This window comes from Nipponia nippon, unplaced genomic scaffold (assembly GCF_047370975.1).
Source record: "Nipponia nippon isolate SJK-2023a ecotype South Korea unplaced genomic scaffold, ASM4737097v1 scaffold_3, whole genome shotgun sequence".
Classification (NCBI taxonomy): Eukaryota; Metazoa; Chordata; class Aves; order Pelecaniformes; family Threskiornithidae; genus Nipponia; species Nipponia nippon.
The window spans coordinates 37856867-37876244 of NW_028262347.1; the positions used below are offsets into that span (position 1 = coordinate 37856867).

Genomic DNA, 19378 nt, shown 5'->3' on the forward strand with positions numbered 1-19378 from the left:
CTCAGGAAAGAGTATAAAGATTTAATAAACTTTGAATTGATGGCCCCCCTTTCTTGCAAGAACATGACTTCAGACATTACAAAGGTTAGGCAGTAGGAAGGAAATTGTAAGAAAAGTCAGTTCAGAGACTTGCATTTTTGCCAGAAAAAAAAAATCACATCAGCACACTTTAACATATTCTCATAGTATTTTTTAAATTTTTTTTATCATCATATTTTGCTTCATATGTCATAATACTCAGTAGGAAGAGCCATGGAAGATCTAATCTCAATATGATCTTAAAAACACCTCCCATAACCCATTTACCTATTTATCTTCCTGAGACTTCTTCAGTACTTTAAAGTTACTACTCTTTTCTAGTGAAGGGAGAAAGAAATTGTTCTGTGAACAGACTCTGGAAACAAACTTTTCTGAAAGCCAAATACGTAGATTGAAGTGAAAGTCTGGTTTACATAAATTCATTAGTTTATAGTGTGCAGAACTTGCAATTTACATGTATTTTTCATGATACTACTCAGTTGTTTCCTCTGCTTATTCCATACAATTGAAGTGCTTGAAATCATAAAGGAAGCAGATTTTTTCATTAAACATCTGTTTACAGTAATATTTTCAAGTAGCATTTAAACAGTATTTACTGCTGTAAGTTTAGTAGTAAAGTGAGTTTGAGCACAGCATCCACTGACCTCTAAGGAGGCCATCAGTGTGCTTGTAAGCCACTGGAGCTCACTTCAAAATGTTACCAGTTTTACCGCTGGATTCAGGCTTGACGTGTACATAACGTTAAAACTTTGAAGAAGTTGCTCATGATAACACAGGAGTAGGATCCATGAAGTTCCTTGCAATTCAGATTCTCAAAGTAGAAATACAAGAAATATAAGCTGGCCTTTCTCCTAGAATAGTAATGACTGTAAGGCAATAGTTGCACATTTTTCTTTGCAGCTGCATGCGTGGAGTACTTATTCAGCCCCATCTCAATCAGGATGAATTCTGTTAGTGTTGACAATTTAAATAATGAGTCTTTGCTAACACAGCTGATTTTGATTGAAAGCAACATAGTGTGCTCACACAAGCAGCTCAGCCAGCAAACCATAAATGGCAGTAGCTTCCTTCAAAGTGATAAACTGTGGTGAGTGTGTAGGGTGAGCTGGATAAAAGACTACTGCCCAGCAGTGGTAGAAGGTGACCTTTGCTCTACAACGTAGACTTTTTAAATTGCGTACCATTCTTCCAATGCCTGTGAAATTTATCGGATACCAAGGGAAAAATACTTGATAGTTGAGCCTAAAAAGGTAAGAGACAAAGTATGTGTATTAATGAAAAACAATGCACATTACCATTGAACATTTTGTTGTTCAGTAGCGGGGGAAAAAAAAAAGCACTGGAGTATTCTTCAAGGGATAATAGATTTGCATTCATGAGACAAGTCAAATTAAGTATTGCAGTTGATTACAAGGTGCAAAGATCCAAGTAGATCCAACTTGTCTTATCTCTTCCTGGTGTCCTCTAGGGGCCTGCAAGTTCTGCTCACACCTGTCCTTGCGAATATTCTTGAAGCAGACCAGGAAAAATGCTGGGGATTTGACCAGTTCTTTGCAGAGACAAGTGACATACTGCACCGAATAATAATCCACATCTTTTCACTACAGCAGATGACCTTGCACAAAGTTTATATTCACAGCTATAATACGTAAGTGTTCTCTCTCTCTCTCTGTCTCTCTCTCTCTGTCTCTGTTTTCATTACTTTGCTCTTACTCAGGGAAAGAGTACGGTGACCTCAGATCACCAGTGTTACAAATTCAGTAGTCTTTCCTTGGCAGTTTATTTGAGGAAGTGAAAGCTTGTAATTCTCCTGTGTAGTCACCGTGCATAGAAGCATGTTGACCAAAAATAAAACCAAAATCATTGAAGGTCAAATCAACTGATCTTAAACTTGGTCTTAGTCAGTGACAGAACACAGACTTAATTCTTGACATGTTACAATGTGTCCGTGTTCTTAATGGATACCAACTCATCCCACATTTGTATATGTTACTTATTTACAAAGTAGTTTTCCAGAGATTGTGTTCAACTCTTGCTTTTCTTATCCTGTCCTCAAGAATACAAAATGTGCACGTCATCTGTGTCTGACATTAAAGTCTTACAGGAGTTCTGAAGTTGTAACTGGTACAGTTTAGGATCCTGAGTTATATGGAGTTCACTTTATGGTTGTTAAGTCCTGATGTTAGAAGCTGTAATGTCTGGTTTACAGTTTGATAGAAAAATAAGTGCCTTTTCTTTGGCTTATTACAGGTAATACAGAGCATGTGTTATTCTCTAATATGCGAACAGATATGGTTATTTCATCAAATGTGTAAATACAATTCTGGTGTTTTCCAATTTTCTTTTCTATTCTGTCATTTGTATTTTGAGAGAGCCCAAATACTATCTCTGCAGAGGAATCTTGCTTGTAGCTCAAACTGCTGTTTGTACTTTATTTTTAAAATTTATTTTATTATTATTTACCTTTATGATTATTTATATACTAGCTGTAGTATTAAGAAGTGACAGTGTACTAGTGCTGCACAGGAGGCAAATTGGTCCTTCCTGTTAGCGTGCTTAAGGTTTTTCTTCTTTGTGGGAGGTTTTGTTTGTTTGTTTGTTGGGTTTTTTTTGGGGGGCAGGGAGGTTTGTTATAAATTCTTATGCCTTGTATCCATTGATTGCTGGAAATAAAATACCAAGTGTCTTTTGTCTTCCTTATCACTGCTGTTTTAGGAGATAATCTGGCTGTCTGTTAGCTTGCAGGCTGAATTTAAGGTGTGTGCTTTTTGACATGTAAAACACCAGACTCTCTCTTGGAGAGACCATCCATCTCCTTTGAAGAAATGGGTATGCCTGAGAAAACTAAAGTGTGCTTCCTTCCTCTCCTCTGGTGTTGCCTGGTTTTACTGACCTTCAGACTTCAGGCCAAAGCGAGTTTGTTTACACAGACGTGCTTTGGTGGAAAATCAGAGGTAGAAAGGCAAGTTTGATATTTTGCAGGAAATAGCATTTATTTTTGTAACAGAGCAACCTGGAGCCTTAGCCAGTGTGCTGCTTTTTGTTCTGCTTATAAGTCAAATGTTTTATATGTAAAACCAGTTCTTAATTAATCAGAAGTAAAAGGGATTTTTATTTAATACAAAATCTGTATTCTTGAACTATTGTAGTGAGTCTTAACTACTACCGAATGTATTGTTTGTATTATAGAGCTGCTATATTTCATGAGTTGGTCTACAAACAGACAAAAATACCATCTCAGAATCAAGAACTGATATATGAAGGCCGGCGTTTAATACTAGAGCCTGGCAGATTGGCACAGCACTTCCCCAGAACAACTGAGGAGAATCCTATCTTTGTAGTAAGCAGAGAGGCTGTGAACATTGTTGGATTAATCTATGAAGAAGGTATATGAAAGTCATTTCCCCTTTCTTACAGCTATCTTTCGTAAATAGTTTGGATTATTTCATTATCGTTTTATGTCCGTTATGTCTTAGAAATAGTGTTTGAAAAGTTTTTCTGATGCCTGAAGTTCTAAGTATGCAGTCCAATTTTTCTTCAAAAATGCTGAGTATCCGGCATATTTTTACAGAAGCGGTAGCTGCTTGTAATGTTCCTAGTGCTGTGAACCTGAGCATTTGTGTGTTAAGATGTAGTGGTGCATATGGAGTTCGGAAATTTTTTGAAGCATGACACTTTCAACAAGTAGAAAGGAACACTGTAGAATGTAATTCAAAGCTGGTTCTTTTGTTCCATTACTTACTAAGTGGAAATTCAAGTTTTGCTTTTTTTTTCTTTTATTTGTCATGAATTTGGTTAACCTTTCAGTTAACAGAGGAGGTCTTAATAACTTAACCTTGGCTTAGAGGATAAGGTAATGCCATAACAAAAAAAAAAAAAATTAAGTTTTTTCATTTCCATTTATCATTGAGAGGCTTATAGAAAGTCCTGTGCCAGAGCCCTTTTTAAGAGTTGAGCTGGAGGACATGCCTGCAGTTGAGAGGTCAGTGTTGCTTTTGTCAGTATGTCTATGTACTGACTGCTCGGGCCAGCTGGCACTCACACAGAGGTGCCGAAGAGTGTGGGGGTAGGTGAGCTGTTTGTGGAAGGATCAACAGGGCCTTTATATTGTGTCAGAGCTTTCTGAAGGAGTCAGTGAGCATGAGAACAAAGGAGATTCAGCTGATAGAGGCTACCCTAGGTTTTAAAAAGCTATTTGGTGAAGTCCTGCCTTTAAGAGTCTCAATGAAACCAAGCAGCCGTGAGATGAGAGGGGACGGTCTCCCATGCGGGCAAACATAGAACACAAAGCTGAAGAACAGCAATAAATGATTGGCTTTCTCAGTGGAGAGAGATCGCTAGTGGAGGCCTGCATGAAATCTGTGCTGTGCAGCACGTTCAAAAGCGAGTCTGGAAAAGGAAGTGACAGGCAGTTTGCTGAAGATACCAAGTTATTTAAAGCATTTAAGACAAAGGCTGGTTTTGAAGGTGCGCATGAGAACCACACGATATTAAAAGGCTTGGCAGTAACAGATTAGTTGAAAATCCACGTAGATACACATAAAAACAGTGTACAGTGTGGTGGTGGGGGAACAGTGTGAACTTTTGAAGTCTCTTATGGAAAATAAGAAAATACAGATGTTTGTTTTATGTTTCAGTTTTACTTCCTAAAGTACATCAACGTTATGATTTGGATGGAGATGCCAGTATGGCTAAAGTGAGTAATTATGGTTTTAATTTATATACCTGTCTCAGATAATGATACTGAAATGAAAGCTACTTGATTTTCAGATGAGTAATGTTAATGAAACTATTTTTAATATGCTAGTGAGGATTCTGATTGACAGAAATGTATTTGTTAAGAAGGGCTCCAAAAGTATATTAAAGCCATACTTTGTATGCAAAATATGTTTGTATATTTTTTAAGAAAAGAACAAACCCAAAAACCAGCCTTCTAAAGTCCAAGTGCTTTGCTACTGCATAATTCAGTGATGGGGGGGAAAGGAGCCTGCCACTTGGGAGTCCTGAAGGTAGTTAGAAGATTCATAACATCCCCTGTGATGGTGCAAAACTTAACGTAAGAAAAATAATTTTCATCTTTCTCTCAATAGAGAGGAGTCTCTAGGACTCTTCAGGAGAGTGGAATTTCTGTTGCCTCTCTTGCAAATTTTCAGAACCTGTGGGAGACAAGTAGAGGATGTTTCATTCTTTCAGTCATTTTTCTAAAATTACTGAATGTATACATTGCCATGCTTTGACTTTGTGACTGCCATTTATACTATGCCTATAAAATACTGGCTGCTGAGGAGCCTTGTATTCAGGCATGGCAGTCCTGAAAGTATATGTCTCTTTGAATACCAGAAGTCTTTAAAATTAATAAACAGAAAGTCGTCAGTTGATATTAAGTATTAAAATATTGTAAATTATCATTTCGGAAACTTTGTTCACAATTCTAAATAATGGAGCAAACTTGTAAGTGGAATTAGGTGAATGAATGGAGTCCCTAGCCTTAGAATTTAAAAATGTGTCATTTTTTACAAGTTTCTTTAAATGTATGTGTTTAATTCCTAAACTACTGAAGAAATGTACTTGTGACTTTCCAGAAATTAAAGTAAATCCCGAGAGTAAGTGGTGTCATTTTTGTTTAAAAGAGACTTATTTTCATCCCTAACAGATTATTTCAACATAACTGGAAAAACGCATTACCATGTTTAGCTCTGTCTCCATAATGAGTGCTTGGTTATCTCCCGACTAAAGTTTGGGCAAAGTTACGCATTTTAAACTACCATCTTCATGTTAATCTTTCTTTTATTAATCTGTGTTACTTTCTTGTGATTAATTGACTTGAAACAATTGTTAAGAGAATGCCAGATTAGTAACAATGTCTGCTTTTTCCACCAGGCAGTAACAGGTATTGTATGTTATGCCTGTAGAGTTGCCAGTTCTTTGCTACTTTACCAGGAGCTGATGCGAAAAGGAATACGATGGCTAATGTAAGCAACTGATTGAATTTCATTGCACTTTTTTTTTTTTTTTTTAAATTGAGAATACATAATTCTGTGATCTCCCAGTATCTTGGGAGGTTTTCTTTACTCCTTGAATATGAACAGGCTTTCTGAATTTTTTCCTTTTCTGTCATTAAGGAAACAAAAATCATTTTTTCTGACAATAAGGTTTAGGTGTTTGGAATTTGACTTTCTTCTGTGGATAACTTAAATCTAACCTCTGGTAACATGCAGGTACAGCTTGCACAAGATAATTTTATATGAGAATTATACATCTCTAACTGAAAGCAATTCTTACTAGCAGTTATTACTGTAGGTATATTGTATTACTGATTGCTGGTAAGATGGCAGTTGAATACTTTTGTTATAGACTAATGCTTCACTCTTTCAGTGAAATAATCAAGGATGATTACAATGAAATGGTTCATAAAAAGACAGAGGTTGTCATCAGGCTGGATTTCTGCAGCAGAAACATTGAGAAAGCTGAGAAAATGTGAGTAGAAGCGCTACACTGAGTGCGTTGTTTTGTCATTATCATCTTTAATGACGGAGGTATTTTAAGTTATGTTTATTTACAGGGTTTTTGCATATAAAAATTAAATTTGAATCAGCATGGATTTGCTGATGGCAGTGACTTAAGCAGATTCAGTAATATGCTTTACTCAAATTGGAGTGCTAATTTTGCTGCTTAACGTAGTGGGAACAAGTAATTACTATGGAGTAGTAATTGCATGTGTACCTTTTCTCCTTTTTTGACTCAGCTCATTTGCTGTTGTTGACTTTAGAAGCTATAGTAAAGCTTGTACAAAGAATCAAGTAGCTTTCCTTTCATTAGTGCTGTAGTGCTTTTGTCACTGAGTTTGCTTGTGTGTGTTCATTAAGGATAACTTTAAATACTGCCCCTTTTACAGCTTTAAGACCATAGCATTTTCTGCATGGAAGAAATTTTAATGTTGAAATATAACATAAAGCAGCTAAAAAAAAAACAACAAAAAAACACAAACAAAAAAACCCCCCAAAAACCCAAAACACCCCCAAAAACCCCCAAAACCACCAAAAAACAACGCTGCATTAGGATATCACTAGATCACAGTGCATGCACATAGGGACGCCAAAAGTAAACTGCACAGGAAATTCTACTTCTGTCATTTTTTTAAGTGACTGACTATTATGTTATTTTTGTCTATTTTGGTTAATTCAAATGGCAGAGGTCTGTATCACAGAATCTCACTGTTGCCCATATGGACACATTTAGATCTATATAGTAGAAAGTTTTTTAGAGTGCTTTCTTTAAAACTGACAAAATTTATAATAAGGAGCAACTGAAGGATTGTTATCTTTTAGCATAGGAGACTTCCAAGTTTCAAAGACCACAGAAGGCACCTTATTTCTCGTCTTCCATTCCAAGGAAGCCAATGTTTTCCAGTGGTCAGACTGTTCTGCCCTACCTCTTTCAGTCAAGTGCTGTCTGTAGGAGATGGGATTGCACCATTGAATTCTCCCTCCAAGTTTCATTTTTTCTCTCTCCTGATCTTTGTTTCGTCTCTAAGTCCCACTCAATGTCCAATTCTCAGTCACATTCTTTTCCACTTTTAAAGTGTCCTGGCAGTATTTTGTTCAGTTTCCACAAACTAGCATTAGCTCCGTCTTTAAGGTGCGTTATTCTTACGCAGCCTGATACAAACTTTAAACCCCAGCTCTTCAGAGGATTCTCCTATGGGTAGTTGTTTTCCTATTCAACCTACTGCCAGTCTTCCCCAAATGCTGTCTTGGTCATAGGATTCTCTAAACTTGCTTCCCAGCTGCTCTGAAAATGAAGATGCCCACAAGATGATTAATGCACACATGTAGAGCTCTTAGGTTTGCAGAGTAGACTTAAGAATAGACTTAAGCCATGTTGGAGCTGCTATGCATATGCGAATTGAACAGCTTGTATGTATTAGGGATACCCAAGGATTTGTCATATTTGCTGTGTGCATGCCAAACATGTACAAACTGAGACACCTGGGCTTTAAGTTACTTACTTTAAAAAAAAAAAAAAAAAAAAAAAACAACCAGTGAAACTAGCAAGATAATAGTATACCTGTGTAGCCTAGTTAGAAATCATCAGGGCTGTAATCCAAACTCTCCTTCAAGCCAATTTACACTAAGTGACAGGACTGGTTCTTGTTTATTCTGTATTTGGTCCAGATAGCTTCTTCCTGCATTCTGCCAGGTCCCCACAAAGAAAGGTAAACAAAGTATTGAACTTGGGCAACGTATGTATTTTTTGAAAGCAGCTGAGCTGGTTTTGATGGTGTCTTTAAAAATAAAATGTGCTTGCGACTGTAACATGAAAAATATCATCCTGAATGATTTACTTGGCACTTGAGCTAGGTCATACGGAAAGTATCAATATGAACAGATGGTGCTATTAACCCAGCCTTTAACGTTTTGGTAGTTCAACCAACGCAAGGTTTTGGTAACTCTGCCTTTCCTATAAGTTTCCACAGAAAAGCATTTTGGTGCACTGGAGTATTAGTTTGTTGTGTGTCGTTGACTACTTTAAGTAACTTTCGTTTGGTAACCTTTTAAAAATTATTTGATGAGAGGAAATAGTTTTACACTGCCTGTTGAGTACAAGTAAGGAGAATAGAATAAAAAAGTCAGGAATGAAAGTTTCAAACTTCTTTTTAACAGTTCAAACGTAGGAAAAAAAATTCAAGGAATTTTTTTTCATAACTAAAATGTTTATAGTATTAATGGCCATTAAAGGTTGTCAGTGTTTCATGGTTGCTGCTTGACAGATACTGTATTTCATATAAAAGAAAAGGTAGTTATTGTTAATCTCTAGAGTCAAGGAATATTTTGAGTGTATTCACTGCTTGTTTATTTTCTTTTTTAACTGTGGGTTGTGGGGTTTTTTTTGTGGTCAGATATGAGAATTTGATGCAGATCAACTTGGAAGCATCAGAAGTGGATGAAATTTCAGAGATACACACAAAACTGTTGCGTGTAAGTATCTTACAAAGGCCGTGTCATTCTCAAAATGGTGTTTCTAAAGAAAAAGCCAATACACAATAACACAGATTTTTTGTGAATAACTCTGAATTTTCAAAGTCATTTCTAGACTGTCAAAGGTTGTTAAAATGCCCATACTGAGATGTGGATATCTTTCTGAAAACAGAGTAAATCCTTTTTATTAGCCCAGTGTAGTGAAAATAATAAGTTCCTGAAAACACAGTCTCATATTCTAAAATACTCAAGTAAAAAATTATAACAACAAAATATATTTTACTTGAAGTTTTTTTCCCTTTCCTTAACAAATTTTAAACTACTTTGTTGGCTTTCTAAAATGATACATACACAAACACACTTCAATGATCTGCTTCGGAATTTGCATCATTTTCCAGACAAGTAAGGAAAAATTGAAAATAACTTTAGGCACTGGTGTCCTGCGAGCAGGTATAAAGTTCTCCATTCTAAAAGCGAAAGTTGATTAGTGCATTTTTATTTTGAAGGTTGTATGAACTGCAGAGAAAGAAAGGTATGAATTATGTGGATAGTCATTATATGAATTCTTAACAAACCAAAAGAACAAGTGTAGAAGTAAATAGGGAATATATGAAAAGTAGAAACTTATTGTTCAGGATGCTGAAAGAAAATAAACATTAACTAACAGAAATGCCAGCATCAAAGATGACTCTTTCTTTAATAACACCATGTTCTAGCAAAGCCTCGGCAGATAATTGGGCGTATTTCTTTAATGAAGGGCAGTGAAACAAATGGGTCTATAGTATTAATGTGCTCAGTCTGTTTTCAGTCTCAAGTAATTTTTTACTTTACCCAGTGGTAAGACTGAACTTTCTTGCCCTTACATAGCTCTCCAGCTCTCAAGGCACAATAGAAACTAGTCTTCAAGACATCAAAAACAAACTTTCTCCTGGTGGTTTACTGGCTGACACCTGGGCAAATCAGGAAGGCATGCATCCAAAAGACAGAAAGTGAGTAACTGTATTGATTGTTTTAATATGTATTGAATTCTACATTGAGTTGTAGTTCATAAAACTCATTAATAGGTACTTAAGTTTATGTATAAAATATCTTATTTTCTTCCTTTTGTCACTCTAGTCCAGAAAGGCTGCAGGCGCTGCTATGTTCCATCACAGATATTTATTATCAGTTCAAAAAAGACAAAGCAGAACGAAGTAAGTAACTTATTTGATTCACTTTTTACATAAATTATAATGTAAAGGACAGGTCAGTCCTTGTTCCACTAGGATATTGGAGCCAGGAATGGAGAGTTAGGCAGCAACATTGAATATGTGTGTAGGTCTTTCTTAGCGAGGTACCGTCTTAAAGCCCATATGAATGAAACGCCGCTATTAATCTCATGAATTTGAATTGCAAGACTGGAGAGGAGAAAAAAAAGTAAATGACCACTTTTACCTACCAGGATAGGAGAAGGAAACCATATAGGAAATAGGTAAGCTTAGTGGAGTTTTACATAAATACAACTAACAGAATTAAACTGGTAATGTCTGTCATCTGCTCTGATCCTAGGGCTTCCTTATAATGAAGAACAAATTCACAAGTTTGACAAGTAAGTTTTGAAGTTACCTTTGGGAAATACCATGATTGCTTTCAGGTCCTTCAGGTGCTCTTGCCAATAACCTCTTCTGTTGATTTTTATTGTAAATTATAACCTCTTCAGGATTGCTTTGTAAAACATTTCCTTTAAATATCTTAAATACATAGGGGTGCCAGCATATGATAATGAGGTGCTTTCTGGCAGTGGAGTTTCTTCACTGATAGACCTTCTAAATGTAGATGTGAAATACCTGTTTGTTATCTGGGCATAACTGTCTTATAGGAAGTATTTTTTTTTTTCCTGTTTTTATAGGGAGGAAAAAGCCCTCAGTAAGAGTAAAGTGACTTTGTAACTAAGGCAGAGATAATTTTCTACAGATTAATAAAATACGGGCTAGCTGAATGGCATTCTAGAATGATTTAATCTTCCAGGAAATATAGCACACAAAATAAATTTTAATGCAGTTCTCCATGCCTGTTTAAAATTGTCACTTAGGAGAGGTGGCCACATTAAGTATCTGTATGTAACCTGGGTGTCTAGACTCCCATTAGGCTTCACTGACTCTACTGACTAACTCTTGAGCAGCTGTAAACAGCTGCTCTGCTCGTGCTGCCATACTTGTCTGGGGATCAATTCAGGTCCTCGTACACTGATGCCTAATACTATTTAAGTTGCCCTAAGGTAAAAAACTGGCTGGATGTCTGGGCCCAAAGAGCTGTGGTGAATAGAGTTACATCCAGTTGGTGGCCCGTCACAAGTGGTGTTCCCCAGGGCTCAGTATTGGGGCCGGTCCTGTTTAATATCTTTATCAATGATCTGGACGAGGGGATCGAGTGCACCCTCAGTAAGTTTGCAGATGACACCAAGTTGGGCGGGAGCGTTGATCTGCTGGAGGGTAGGAAGGCCCTACAGAGGGACCTGGACAGGCTGGATCGATGGGCCAGGGCCAACTGTATGAGGTTCAGCAAGGCTCAGTGCCGGGTCCTGCACTTGGGTCACAACAACCTCATGCAGCGCTACAGGCTTGGGGAGGAGTGGCTGGAGAGCTGCCTGGCAGAAAAGGACGTGGGGGTGTTGGTTGACAGCCAGCTGAATATGAGCCAGCAGTGTGCTCAGGTGGCCAAGAAGGCCAATGGCATCCTGGCCTGTATCAGGAATAGTGTGGCCAGCAGGACCAGGGAGGTGATGGTGCCCCTGTACTCAGCACTGGTGAGGCCGCACCTCGAGTACTGTGTTCAGTTTTGGGCCCCTCACTACAAGGACATCGAGGTGCTGGAGAAGGGCAACGAAGGTGGTGAAGGGTCTAGAGCACAAGTCTTATGAGGAGCGGCTGAGGGAGCTGGGGTTGTTTAGTCTGGAGAAGAGGAGGCTGAGGGGAGACCTTATATTGCTCTCTACAACTACCTGAAAGGAGGCTGTAGCGAGGTGGGGGTCGGTCTCTTCTGCCAAGTACCAAGCGATAGGAGGAGAGGAAATGGCCTCAAGTTGCACCAGGGGAGGTTTAGATTGGATATTAGGAAAAATTTCTTCACCAAAAGGGTAGTCAGGCATTGGAACAGGCTGCCCAGGGAAGTGGTGGAGTCCTCATCCCTGGAGGTATTTAAAAGACTGTAGATGTGGTGCTTGAGGAGATGGTTTAGTGGTGGAGTTGGCAGTGCTAGGTTAATGGTTGGACTTGATGATCTTAAAGGTCCTTTCCAACCTAAATGATTCTACAATTCTATGATTCTAAGGTATTTGAGACATGCTCTGAGACTGGGAAGGAGGACACGAGACAAATGGGAAACCTACACCTTTCTGGATGGACAGTCAGAAGCAGGGCAGGATATCCTTGTGCACCTCAAATGATGCTAGATACTTGTGTTTAATTAATTAAAGTTATTCTCCTAGTGGCCGGTCAGTTGAGTGGTTCCCTAGACCTTGTTGAGTGCTATATGAGTTTAGACACCGCTTCTGTAATTTTCTAAAAAATTCTTGTTGTTGTTGCCAGTAGTGTGGTTTCACTGACAATTACAGATAGAAACATGCAGAAGGCACTGGTGTTCTCACAACCATGCCACTTGATTTTCCCATAGTGAAAGGTCAATAGGATAACTGCCAAGTGGAGGGGAGATTGTCTTAAGAGGAAGGACAGTAGGGGCAGGAAACCTGTAAGGCAGATCTTGATATGCTGAAAGAGACTTGGACGCATCATTGCCCTGTAACAGCACAGAACTGAACTTTAATGTGAGCGATAATTTCATCATATGTTCTTAAGGATATGGTTGGAAAACAGGCAAACGTTGGGACACAATCCATAGCTCATTTTAAAACTGCACTCCCTTGGGCAGATTAAAGAAATTTTAGGGCTTTTTCTACTACTGAATGTGTCCTTGCATTAATATGTGAATAACTTTAAATAAATAGGCTTCATTTTCATGGTTTTGAATACTGGTATATTTTCTACCGCAAGTGTGGTTCCAGTATTGGGATTGTTCCAGTATCTTTGAGACCCTAACTGCATCTTATTTTATTTGATTCACCCCAGAGAGAAATGGCAGTGTTTTGTGTTAAGAACTGTGTGCCGTTGGCAACAGAGGCTGGCCTTCATAATATTTACCACTAGATAGACAAGGGAGCAGCACTCAGTTCAGGTTTTTTTTCTGGTCGAATGACAGGTATGCCTGCCTGATGACAATCCAGCTACACTCCAGGCAGAATTTGATTAACCAATAGCTATCATGCAAGACTTAATGAAATACCAGAAGCAGGTGTTAGACTGTAGTGTCCCAGTATCCCTTAGTTTTGCTTACTGGTGCAATGCATAGCATGGTAAGGCAGTTACACTGGGATTACTGTCTGCGACACTAACCAGAACTGGGTTTTGTTTTGCTTTCCTGTCCTTATCTGCTTGCTTTTTTCTCTTGTCATAGATTTAAGCTGACACAAAAGTCCTGTTTTTTTCTTGCATGTGTATTACTCAGCACAAAGTATTATTCATATATGCTGGAAGTTCCAAGTGTCCGCAGAAGGCAAATAAGAAACAATAAGGATTTCTGTCCTTTCCATTTAGAGTCCCTTTTCCTTAAGTACACCTGCTTGGATAAATGCTGACTCGGAGAAGACATTTGACCGTTTGTTCATATACAAATAATTGCAATTAAATGCTTCAGATTTTTTTTTTTCTCCCTGCTAGGGAATATTTCTGAAACATAAACTGTCAGTTCATGCAGTGTGTTGAATTCTTATACGTTACAACAGCATGAATAAAGTTGGCTGAAGGGATTTTAAGTCCACATACCTCTTCTCCAAGCTTCAGAAAGTAAGTTAGAGGAACAGGGTTTTGAAAGCAGTTTAACACTGTTCCGGTTGTTTCTGTGTTGCAGGCAGAAGTTGTATTTGCATGCTACAAAAGCCATAGCTCTATTCAAAGATGAATGCGTCAGCAAGTATGATGCGTTTTTGGACAAGGCTGAGGACTGGACAAGGCAAGCTATTGATTTCTTTAATATTTGGTAATGTTCACTGCACCACTTTTATAAAAGGAAACTCTTAAAAGAAAACTTTTTTTCTTTTAGGAAAATGCTTCACACAAGGAAGCAGTTACTGGCTCTCACCAACCAGTGTTTTGATATTGAAGAAGAGGTATCCAAGTACCAGGATTATATAAATGAGGTAGAATGCTTCAAAATTATGTACAGTGTTTGCATAGATAAAAGACTGTTCCACATTGTTTAATGTCAATAGTGTTGTTTATAGTAAGTCTTACATTAATGCAGTTGTATTAAAATATTGGGCCGCATGGGCGTAGTATTTGGTCTATAGTAGCTTCAATGCTGGTGTCAGAGTGGCGTAAAGAGTGGTGTGATTTATTGAGTCCTGACTTGATTTTGGAGTTTGGTGGGGGTTTTTTTGTTTTGTTTTGGTGGGGTTTGGTTTTTGTTTGTTTGTTTGTTTGTTTGTTTTTTTGTAATGTTAGCATTCCCCCAAAAAAATCTGTGCAAATGGATGTGGGTTCATTGAGAAGTGTTCTGTGTAACTGTTGTCATAATGGTATCTGAGCACCTAGAGGATTACCTTAATACTCTTACGAAGCATAAAAACACTACTCCCATATTCAGGATTAGGGGATACACGCTTAGGGATACATGCTTAAGGATACATGCTAAACCAGTGCTGCTGGTGACATGAAAGGAAATGTTTTGTTAAAATTTGGACGGTGACTCTGCGGGATGCAAACTTATCAGAATTACCTCAAAATTGAAAGAATAAGAGCATTTTCATGCAGTAAAATTATTATTCTTTATAAAGGAAATATAAATGAAAGAAAAGCACCTGATAGGTGTAAAAGCAGTTAAGGAACGGTAGACAGCAGCATTTTACTTGTTATTTGTTTGTATTTTGGTAGCACTACTGAAGTCAGTTGTTGAGTAGGATCCTGTTGCCTTTGGATATCTACAAACATAACAAATAGATAATTCTTCCTTTTGAGAGTTTATTATCGAAGTATAAGACAGCTAAGAAGATGGAACAAATCAGGGAACTATAGGTCATGTCAGTACAAAACTCGCCATGATGATCTCAACTTGGGGAATATCAGCCACCTTACTATTGTAATGATTTTATGAGGCATCATAGCGATGAAGAATTTAAAGAAGGATTTTAAAGTGGACATCAAGATACATATGACAGCTTATATTGTAACTTACATTTCCTTTTTATCTATTGCAGTTACAAGATGCTCTGCCGCAGAAAATGTTTGCAGCTTCCAGTGGGATGAAACATACAATGAATACAGTCTATCCAAGCTCAAACACATTAGTGGAAATGACTCTTGGGTGAGAACTTCTTAATTGGACTGATGTAATATTCTCTACCTGTTATACAGGCGAATTGAAAAAAAAAATTACAGTTGACTTAGTGATTGCTTTATTAAGACTAAGAATTTTATATTGCAGAAAAAACTTTATATTGCTAAAGTGGTGGTACAGGTTTGGAAACTTTTAGTAAATAACCAACCTGTTATCTGTCCCTTATTTTGTATGTTACGACAAATTGCTGAAAGCTTTGTGGTGGTGAGTGATCATAGCAGATAACTGTCCCTATAAAAATTTTAACCTTTCTTTTGCTTCTTGTTACTACAGTATGAAGAAACTAAAGGAGGAAATGGAAGGGGTTGTTAAAGAGCTGGCTGAGAACAATCACATTTTGGAAAGGCAAGCAATTGTTTTCTCTTTTTGGGCTGATATTAGGAACAGGCTTAATTTCGTACATTTTGTAGATCCAGAACTTACACTAAGGGACAATTCTGTAATCTCTTTAACTGTAAATATATTTTTGAACCGTTGATCTCAGGTGTAACAAAAAAAAAGAATGTATTCAAAACCTTGAAATGTTACTGTAAAATCATTCTGACACAGCAGTCGTGGCATGTTTGCGTTGCACAGACAGATTCATTCCTTTTAACTCCTCACTTTTAGTCATAACTTTTAACAACTATGGAATTATACCAATCTGAATGAATGATTTTTCAGTTTTCAGATTGCTTAAATAAAGTGAAGAGAAAGAGGCCAACATATTTCTTATAATCCTGAGAGGGTACTGTCACTATCACATACAGACTGACTTTGCTTTTTTTCTTATGATGATGGTAAAATATATAAAAATAATGATCTCCTGAAAGCTTTAGGGTAAATTGCTGGTAGAGCTGAGCTTAGCTTCAAGCTGAATTGGTTTTGTTTTGTTCCCCACCCCCAGTCCCATACTTGGAGCATAGTATCCTTTCTTCTATCTTCTTTTCACATACAAAATCTAGATACAAATGCATGTGTTGGCATGCAGCAAGGGAAAAGAAAAACCCATAAATAAATTATAATGAATTAAGGATGGATTCTATAATCTAGTCAATCACCTAAGAATACACTGTTTTTTCATTTTAGATTTGGTGCTTTGACTATGGATGGTGGCCTGCGGAACGTGGACTGTATCTAGCTTTCAAAGGACCAGAAGAGGACTTGTAAATTTTTTCAAAGGGAAAAAAATACTGTTGGGACACTTAAAGGCAGATAATAAATCTGTATCCAGTTTTTTTTTCCCCTCTGCAACTGTAATATTAAAAAAATGTAAATATGTATAATATGTAAATATAAAAGAAATATATATCTTTTTTTGGTCAATGTTAGAATAGAATAACTTCTGGCAGGGAATTTGGCCCCTTGGAGGATCTCTGACGAAGTCCTAAAGGCAAAAGTGTTGTTGATGAAACTGAAGTTTGTTTGCTTTGAATATTGCCCCTTTTTCAGAATGCAATTTAGTCTTTATTGCAAGAGGACTTGCAGAACTCTAAACATTATGAATAGTCTTAAAGGGTGTTTTGGGTTTCCTTTAACCACCACTGTTGTTTTGGAGCCTAGCTGAATGACTCTGATCATCACAGAACATGACAACTGTTTTAAATGAGATCTTTTCACATAAGTGTGAATAGGGACTAAAAGCGCAGATAGGACAGAGTGGAAATGCATTTCTCTTTCCTTCACATCCAAACTGTTAGTTCACTTCTACTTGAGAAAACAAATTCATGATATTTTTTTAAGTTCCTCTCCGTATTTGGTGCCATGTTGTCTGTAATCATTTGACTGCTCTGTATATGGAAGTTTTGCACTCCAGGTTGTCAAGACTGAATGGTAAAAACTTTTTTTTAAGAGTACAGCATTTTCAGAATTTCCCTGAAATCAGGTTGTTCACCACAAGAGAAGCGGGTTCTTAAAATAAAATAACTTTTTCAGAATCCTGTTTGCAGACATAATTTTTAAAAAAGGTTAAAAATCAGTATTAGGAGAATTTGTGGGCAGTCAGTAGACTAGATAGCATCATGCCTCAGTGGTAACTGAATATTGGAAAAATAAGTTAACCTTCTAGATCTTGAAAAGGGACTGCACCCACTGCTGACTTACGACAGATACCAAACTTAGCTGGAAAATTTAGTAAGACTATATATTTATTTTCCGGTATCGGTAGTTACTACTTTCAGTACTACACGATCGGGTTGCAGAGCTGCAGAATGGAACAGTCTGCTCCAAAATACGTGTAGGAGAGGAGAAGGAGAAGAGGAAAACAAACAAACAAAAACTCAGAAAACACCCCTTACTTTGTTTGGATCCTACAGGTGTACTTGCATGCTTTTCGTCTGAAACAAGTAAACATTGCAGGACTCCTTCTTTCCTTGTGGAAACCTGGCCATGGATGTTCAATGGTGTCCATAGCACTTCTAGTTGCTCTATTAGATCTGTAAGAAGAGCTGGACCAACTATATTTAGAAATTTCTATAATTAGTGGTGAAACATTTAGGTATAAACTAAACAGCGGTAACCTGTGATAGCATCTGATAATTTTGTGATGCTTATTCCCTGTCCAGGTCAGAAAACAAAACATTTCCATTGCATTTTTTTAAAATATTTGAACAGAAACTTATGAGATTTATAATTGATTATAATTGATTCTTTCATTGTTAAAAGAAGAGGAAATTCACTGCCTTGATGTCCGAGACCTGCTTTCCAGTGTTCTGGAGAATCAAATATTAAAAGGGAATTCAGATATTTTTACACCTACGTGAGCAGCTTCTTTCTTTGCAAGCTTTGTCCCCCAAAACTCTAGCTATGCAAAAGGAGTGCAACACTTTGTTATATGTTTTTCCTTGGTTAGCCATGGCATTCTTAACCGTTTGTTTTAAAATACCGGAATCATGTCTAACTGGAATGTTTAATGCCTGCTTGTGCATTTGTTCGTTGTTCATGCAGTTTCACCAAGTGTCAGTAAAACACATGCATAAGTGTTAAAAGAATTGGGCTCTCAAACCGTGCATAAATTGTATTTTTTTCCAACATTATGTCTGTAACACTTTGTTGGTTCAAAGGCTCCTAATTTTGAAAGAAATCAAGTGTCGATTGGAATATATCATTTTCAACTTCTTTATACTGAAGCAGTCTGAAAAAGAACATTCATTGTAGTAACAATATAGTCTGTATGTTGAAGTATGCGCAGCATTCTTTTACATGGTTGAAAATGTTTTGTTATATTTTATGTTCATTTTAAACATTGCTGGTTTTAGTGTTGCTAAATACATCAGTAATCTTAATCTCGCTAAAATTTCTTTTTCTAAAGCAATTTTAACTAAGCAGTAGCTAAGGCACTTGCAGTAGTCAGTTCATAATCTACTGATCACGTTCTTAGGAAGCAAATAGATTTTTCAAGTCAAAGCGTAGCGTATTGTACCATCAATTTTTGGCTCAAACTAAGTGTCCTGATACTATCAGTCATGCTACTGATTTGCCAAAAGAAGTAATAGAAAGTAATATATGGTTCTTCCTCCTGAAGCTGGTTTACTGTTTTGGGGGGTTCAGCTTAGTATATTAATTATCTGTTACTTGAACAAACCTCTCTTCATATGAATTGTGAAAATGCATGAGTGAATGACTTAATGACATAAATACATCATCAACCACTTATTGTACGGTGTGTACTTACTTCCGTGTCTTTCCATAATTTCACTTTCTGTTAATTTCAGTATTACCTTATAATTTTTATTTCCTCTCAAGGACAAGACAAAGCCTGAAATCTGAAGTAGCAAATTGCAGCTTAGCTTGCACCAGCCAGCTGTCCAGAAAACGTGGCCTGTACAACGGAATCACTAGCATAGGCTATATGGTAGAGCCACTAATCCTTTTTATTTATTTTTTTCACCGCTCTGCTGACGTGTGTTCTGAGCAGTATTCGTTCTCTGTAACGGTGGCAAAATTCCTAGTCTCTG

General features: G+C 37.2%; 1 protein-coding gene across 4 annotated transcripts in view; it reads left to right on the forward strand.

Moving 5' to 3' along the window:
- TBK1 (TANK binding kinase 1) overlaps positions 1-19076 on the forward strand; it is a 30438-nt gene extending 11362 nt beyond the window's left edge. For 3 of the 4 annotated variants that reach the window (XM_087767652.1, XM_087767654.1, XM_087767655.1), the window contains 14 exons: positions 1508-1687; positions 3229-3425; positions 4677-4735; positions 5920-6011; positions 6415-6516; positions 8939-9017; positions 9885-10006; positions 10134-10210; positions 10566-10605; positions 13959-14060; positions 14151-14247; positions 15304-15410; positions 15717-15788; positions 16512-19076. In XM_087767652.1, coding sequence (XP_087623778.1) covers positions 1508-1687; positions 3229-3425; positions 4677-4735; positions 5920-6011; positions 6415-6516; positions 8939-9017; positions 9885-10006; positions 10134-10210; positions 10566-10605; positions 13959-14060; positions 14151-14247; positions 15304-15410; positions 15717-15788; positions 16512-16563 — 1378 coding nt within the window. In that variant the 3' untranslated portion in view covers positions 16564-19076. Of the gene's footprint in view, positions 1-1507; positions 1688-3228; positions 3426-4676; positions 4736-5919; positions 6012-6414; positions 6517-8938; positions 9018-9884; positions 10007-10133; positions 10211-10565; positions 10606-13958; positions 14061-14150; positions 14248-15303; positions 15411-15716; positions 15789-16511 lie in introns of those variants that run through there. The other variant, XR_015706945.1, reaches the window with a different exon arrangement.
- Positions 19077-19378: the final 302 nt, after the last annotated feature.